The sequence below is a fragment of the Nesoenas mayeri genome (genome assembly GCF_963082525.1).
Source record: "Nesoenas mayeri genome assembly, chromosome: 13".
Classification (NCBI taxonomy): Eukaryota; Metazoa; Chordata; class Aves; order Columbiformes; family Columbidae; genus Nesoenas; species Nesoenas mayeri.
The window spans coordinates 17164798-17171705 of record NC_137550.1 but is presented as its reverse complement, the minus strand read 5'-3'; the positions used below and the strand labels follow the sequence as shown (position 1 = coordinate 17171705).

General features: G+C 48.0%; 1 protein-coding gene across 1 annotated transcript; it reads right to left on the bottom strand.

The window, feature by feature from the left end:
• Positions 1 to 463: 463 nt before the first annotated feature.
• Positions 464 to 5623, bottom strand: SLITRK4 (SLIT and NTRK like family member 4; the record flags this gene model as incomplete). Its single annotated transcript, XM_080352536.1, has 2 exons — positions 5375 to 5623; positions 464 to 3027 (listed from the first exon to the last, which is right to left on the bottom strand). The coding sequence occupies exons 1-2, from the start codon at positions 5568 to 5570 to the stop codon at positions 464 to 466; spliced, it is 2760 nt and encodes a 919-aa protein (XP_080208662.1). The 5' UTR covers positions 5571 to 5623.
• Between the last annotated feature and the right edge of the window lie 1285 nt (positions 5624 to 6908).

The following is a 6908-nucleotide window of genomic DNA, read 5'->3' as shown; positions in this document are numbered from 1 at the left end:
TAAACAGTGTCGTTACAACACCACAGATCAAAGGATTACTCCAGTTCCACCAACTTAAATCCACGTGCAGGATGAAGGACCCAGCTGAGGTACAAATAGCAGTACCAGGTTTCTTGTGTTTGTTCTAACAAATCACAAGGAGACGATGGTTTTGCATTTAAGGTACAAAACATATATGCCTCTTGAGGTTAAATTCAGTGTAACGTGTATAAAGCATCCCTTTGGCAATAGAGTTTGCAGTATCCCTACAGGATTCCACAGGGCATGAGCTTTATGTAGTAAAACCTATTAAGGAAATTCTCCTCTACTTGACAAATCATATGCAGCTAGAGTTAATCAGACACCCTTGGATACACCTGCCTCTATGCCTATCAATATAACATAGTATTTGGAAGTTAAAAGTCAACAAAAGGCACTTTCGTCATTAAATAAATGTCCTCTGTAGGCAATGAGTTTGAATGACCTATATTTTATTCAAAGCTGTTTGTTCTTCAAGGACTTGCAGGTAGTCAGGTGAGCCTTGAAGTTTAGCTTTTAGTTCAAAATATTCACTTTTTCTTTGTTCAACTACAATTTTACTATGATTACCACCTATTAGAGATTTCTTGGTTTTTTTGTCTTGTAGTTTCTCTGGATAACGTATTTCAAAGCCACTGACCCCTATGCTGTTGTATTCTTTTTTACTTTCAAGAAAATTTTGAATAAATACATTGGAATCCCTCCCAGGGAATAATTCATCCAGTTCATCAATTGTGCTAAGTCTTTTTCTGGTATCCACATGCAATAAATCTTTCTCCTTGTCATTAATATTTCTCAGAATGACTTTTTGCCCTGGTGGGTCAGCAAACGTGAAGCCCGTTTCAGACTCTTTTAAGCCACAGGTATGACTTTTGCTCATCTGCTCAATGGTTTGAGGAATGAAGGCCTCTGCACCCAGTCCATCTTTTTTGTTTGACTTGTGATCGTGCTTTCTTAGCTGCAGTTGCATAGAACTGCATTCTTGATTTCCAATCCCTTCATGCTTTACAGTCGGTTTTTTGTTGCGCCGAAGCACAAAAACAAGAAGACAAAAAGCAACAAACACTGTTAAAATAAGCACAACTAATATGCTTAAGATTAGGATGGACAATGGAACTGGGCCACCAGGAGGACTCCGAACTGGTCCCAGTGGCGTTGTGTAAGTAACAGCGGGCACGGGACTAGTGAACAGAGCAGATGGCTTGTTTAAAAGTTTAGGACAGAGGATCTCATTTTTTAGAGACTTAAGTTCAATGTTAGCAAACTGTACAGGTGTCTCACATTTCAATTCCTTCACCACAATACCTTCATTTAGCTTTTCAAGCCAGAGTTTTAAAGCAACTAAATCACAAGTGCAGTCCCATGGATTACCTTCCAAATCAATTTGTGTAAGAGATTTTAGCTGATCAAGAACGCCACTTACAGGTAAATACATGAAATGATTGTTTCTCAGATTCAGCCTAGCAAGTGGTGCACCAGCAAAAATGTAAGCTGGCAAGCTTCGTAGAAGATTGTTGTTCAGGTAGAGCAACTGCAAATTTGGCATTAAGTCAAAGGTGCCTGCTAGGATTTCTTTGATAACATTGTATTCCAAATACAGATATTGCAAGTTGTGGAGGCCAGCAAACATTTCTGGGCTCAGACGTTCTATCTGATTGCCATTGAGATACAATCTCCGTAAATTTGTAAGGTTGCGAAAAACTTCTCCTTTGATCGTTGAAATCCGATTGCTGCCTAAATGTAGCAAATCCAGCCCCTCAAACTCAATGAAATCTGTGGTGTCCACATCCTTAATATAATTGCCATTTACATGCAGTTTCTTAGCATTTAAAGGTTTTGGTACGAGTTCACCCATGGACTCTATATTTCTTTCTTGGCAATTTACACTTAATCCCAAGTCCGAAGGATGCGTTTTGCAAACACAGGGGACCGGACAAGGAGTTAAAGGAGGCACCCTGGTCTGGTAAGATACGATTTGACTGAGATTGCGATTAGATAGGGCTTTGCCTGCTACTATCCCCGAAATCTTCGAAGGATTTGTAGTCTTTGGTGGCTTTGTGACCAATCTGTGCACCGATGTTTGAGTGGTGTGGCCATTTGGTGTGCTGTAACTGGGCTCCAGCTGGGAGGGAGGCAGAATGCGCACGTCGAAATCACTCCCTGTCCCCATGGAGCACAGTTCTTGCTTGTTGGTCTCCTTCAGCAGCCTTCCATACAAGTCACTGGGTGTTTCACAGATAGCTTCTCCAATGTAGATGTTATAGGGCATGTTCTCCAGCCACGCTTTCAAAGGCAACAAATCACACGTACAATTCCAGGGGTTGTCTTCCAGCTGCAGTTCGACAATTCGCCCGATGTGTTCCAGAACTCCAATGTATGGAAGCTTCTGTATTCGATTCCCTCGTATATCCAGATGGGTTAGAGAAGCAAATCGAAAAATATTATCGGGAAGGAATGAAATCAGGTTGTCATTAAGGATCAGGACTTTCAGCTTGTGAAGCTTATTGAAGGCTCCCCGTTCAATAAACTTGATTAAATTGTAGTCAGCTTGGAGATACTCCAAGTTCTCTATGCCAAGGAAAGTGTCTGCTCGTAGAATCTTTAATTCATTGTTGTTCAAGTGCAACTGTTTTAATGCACTAAGACCCATAAAGGCCCCTCCCTCAATGTTCTGTAACTTATTATTACCCAGTTGCAAGGACACTGCATGTGTAAAATTAAGAAAGGTATTTGGATACAGAATAATTAGCAGGTTGTTTTGAAAGTTGAGGTGGTAAAAATTAGACCATGGTGGTTTAAGCTGATTTGGTCTGTAGACTGCAACCTTCTCACAGTTGACATAGAGTACATTCTCAACTGACACACAGGAGCAAACATTGCAAATTTCCACAGATATATCAGCATCTGCAGTTGTAGAAGAAACTGGAGATGACAGAACCAGAAAGAGCCACAGAAACATCTTCTTGTGATCAGCAAGCAACCTTAGGCTCCTGAACAAAGATAAAGAATCTAAAGAAGAAGGAAAGAAAGAAGAAAATGTTTTTTCAGTTGTCATTGTTCCAAAATGTCATCTGGGTTAAAAATTGTATTCCACTGAGCTACTGTACCTGCCAAGGATTATAGATAAACTACAAGCACTGAATTTAAAACAATATGAAAGATTTTAATAACCAAACACATACACGGGAGCTAGAATGATTTCAAATACAGAATGTAAATCCCCGTAGACAAACACAAATAACTCTGAGGTCTGTCAAACATATTTCTGTCTCTTGTACATGCCAAACATGCATAACTAACAAAGTAAAATAACCAAAGGAGATTCCAATTTTACGCATATTTACTCTCCTCAGTCCTGCACTGCTCCTATGTTGCCATGCATTTCAGGCATATTAAACACAAATGCTGATGTTATGCATGCCCAAACACCTGGGTTGGGATACCACAATATAGAAAGGATGATGGTGCAGACACAAAAAGCAATGTCAATAATGAATATATTTATCTATAGCATCAACGCATAAAGATTATCACTACGATAGTAAGATTCACTCAATAGATACATAGGCATGCACACACATTGTTTCTTTCACTTAATATACCTAGTTTAAGTAAATAGGTGGTAAACCGATTGCAGAAATACAACGGACTACCCACAAAACAGGAAGATCAGCTCTGGGTGATCAGTGGAGGCACACAGATACGGAAGAAGCATGCACAGGCATACAGCCCCATCCCCAGGAATAACAAAAATACCCCGACTTGCAGGGCAGAACAGTCACAATTCACCAGCCTGACACAACTGACACTACTGAAACATGACAAGAACTTTTTTTTTTTTTTTGGTAAAACATCATGTAATTCGCTCTTGTCCCTGCAACTGCTACAGAGGTGGCTCTCAAGAACCCATCACATATAGTCAGGCCAGCTGAGCTGCCATTTTTTACGCAGAAGAATTGGTGTCACAGCATTTCCTCTGGGTTAGAAGATAGCTTTTTTTTTTTTTTTCAAATATTGGTCAATAATCAATACGTTGCTCCCCCCACCTTCTGCATTCCCATTTCCCAACTTGTCCATTTCATTTACTGCTGTAGGAAGCCACCGAGTTGGCAGGAGGGAGCCAGGATGTAAGTGGAGAGAGAAGGAGCCAGCTGGAGGAAGGAAAATCGGGCTGGAGGGAGCTGCAAGGAGGGGAGAATGCACTGGGGGACCTGGAAGGGAGGGCAGAGGAGGGATGAAGGAGGAAGAAGGGGAGGACAGAAGGACAGAAGAGGGAGCAGAAAAGCTGAGAGAAGGGAAGGAAGGAAGAGGGGGAGAGATGGCTGAAGGGGTCAAGGAGGCCGTAGAGAGGGACCACGGGGAGAAGAGGGAGCAGAGCAGCCGCTGCTGATCCCCGCAGGCTCCACACCCTGGCTGCGGCCAGCGAGCCCGCGGGGACAGCCCGATAACCCCAGATCCCCACCGCTCCATCTCCTTCCCCCTCCCAGGCACTGTCCCTTCATATCCCTGCCTCGCCCACACCGAAGTCCCGTCTTCTTCTTCAGCCCGTGGCCCCGGCCGGTGCCGAGCGGGCACACAGCGGGCGCTGCGCGGGGCTGGCGGCGGGTCGGCGAGCCCGGCCAGGAGTGCAGGCACTACCGCAATTTTTTGCCGCAACCGGCTCGGCTGGTGCCTGCTCCCCTCTGTCGTGGGCGCCCCGTCGCCCTCTGCCTCCCGGCGGGGGAAGGCAGGAAAGACACGGGCGCACACACACCACACGCACATGCCGGCTGGGAACGGGCACAGCACGGCCATACAACCCAGCATCCCTTCCAGCATCCCTTTGCACCAAGGAACAACCGTGGTTCCCGCCGCCAAATGCTCCCCCCCATTTCAACACCTATGCGAAGTCCAGCCCGCAGTATTTCACACACCCCACTCCCCAGCCCCACTGGACGGATTCTGTCCCCCCCGTCCCTCCCACATCTCCACCGGCTTATCCGGGCCGCCCGGCCCCGGTCCCTCTGCTCACCCGTTCCCCCGGAAAGGATGGGAGGGGGCAGCGCTGCGCCGGGTGCTGCTGACCCGGAGCTCCGGCAGGCGGCCGGCTGCCGGGGAGAGGATGGCAGGCTCCGGCAGGAAGCCACTGTCGCCTCATCTCTTCTTCCCCCCTCCCCCCGCCTTTAAATTATCAGTAGTAATTTTAGCAATAAAAACAAAGCCTTCAGAATACTTAAAAGAAATTAAAACGCCCACGTAAACGCACCACCACCGTGCCTCCTGCTCCCCTCCCGCACTCACACGCCCGGCGGGGCGACCGGCCGCCCCCGGCGATGCTCCCAGCGGCGCTCCACGACGAGCCCGGCACCTTCCCTACCTCGGTGGCCGGGGTCGCCGCAGCCCCGCTCCGCTGCTCTCTCTGCGAGATCTTCTCTCCGGCAGCTCCGCGCACCGACCGAGCGGCGGGGGCAGTCGGGCACTCGCCCGAGCGAGCACCCCTGGCCGCGCTGGGCGCCGAGGAGCGGAGCAAGGCGAAGCCCGGCTCTGCAGAACACCGGCGGGCTCCGCCGCATGCAGCAACCGCCTCACTGAGCCCTGCCCCGGCACCACGGTCCCCCGCACACATGCGGGGAGAGGATCCCTCTGCACACGGGCACCAGCTCCCATCGCACTGCTCTCGCCCACCCCTTGCACGCACAGAGAGCCCCCTCCCCTTCGCCGCGCACACACATACACACAAACACAGTCGCACGCACCAAGCGTTCGGGCGCTGTTTTGGAGGGGAAGGAGACGCCGCTCCAGCGGAGCAATCCCAGCGCATCGCAGCCGCGGAAGCCTCTTCCGCACCGCACGCCTGGAGACGCGCCGCGCCGCCGTTACCTTTTCCGGGGAGATGCCGGGTTGGGTCCCTGCGGAGCTTAAGCGGGTGCGGTGGGGCGAGAGACGCCCCCCGGGGCGGTGAGAACGGGGGGGCCCCGGTGCCGCGCCAGGCGCCGCGGGGCTGCCATGGGCGGCGCGCAGCAGCTACAAGTGCAGCCCGAGGCACAGCCGGGACGGAGCCATCCCGCCCCCGCTCAGCTCCGGGGTGCGCGCTGGTCAGCACCTCGTTCGGGAAAAAGGCAGCAGGGGAAGGGGAGGAAAAAAATCAAGGACTCTCCTTCCCGTATTTTCTCACGATCTTCCCCCCTCCCCATCTTGAAACAAAAGTAGAGGTGGAAACTGAGTGGGCAGGATGGTAACATTTGCTGCATTTAATGTGAATTGCAATTATGGAACAATATCGCTGTGAGGAGACATACCCGACCCGTTCTTAAGACAACACAGCTATTTGTGTATCTCATTCTTTGTGGTTAGGTGAAATTCCTCCTCTGCTTAGGTAACAGCTGCAGTCTGATGAAAAAAAATCCTCTAATGTTATGCACTTGTGCAAAACAGATTCTTCTAATTAAGAACTCCTATTTACCTTTTATAATATACTTTAAAATGGTAATGAATACCCGCAAACAAGGTGACGTCTCCTTCCAGGGCAGAAGAGTCAGTTAACCAAATGAAATCTTGCCAGGGAAGTCGAACTACATGTCCTTTACCATGAATGCTAACACAATTCACTTAGAAAACTGTTTTAGGTATTGCACAGATACCAGTTGTGAGTGCTAGTTCTGGACAGTAAACATCAGGGAATGGAAAACAGCAACTGCTTTCTTCATTTACAGAAATGAAATAAATAGCTTGCTCCAAAGGCTGAGTGCATCTAATCAAAATAATTGCAGAATGTTATTTTGCATTATGCGGATAGACTGATACCTGAAAACAAATGCAGCTGAGACATCAATAATTTGCATATCACAACAGAACTGAAAGTGATCTGTGATTATTATTCAGCCAATTAAAAACTGAAGTCTTTAAAATGT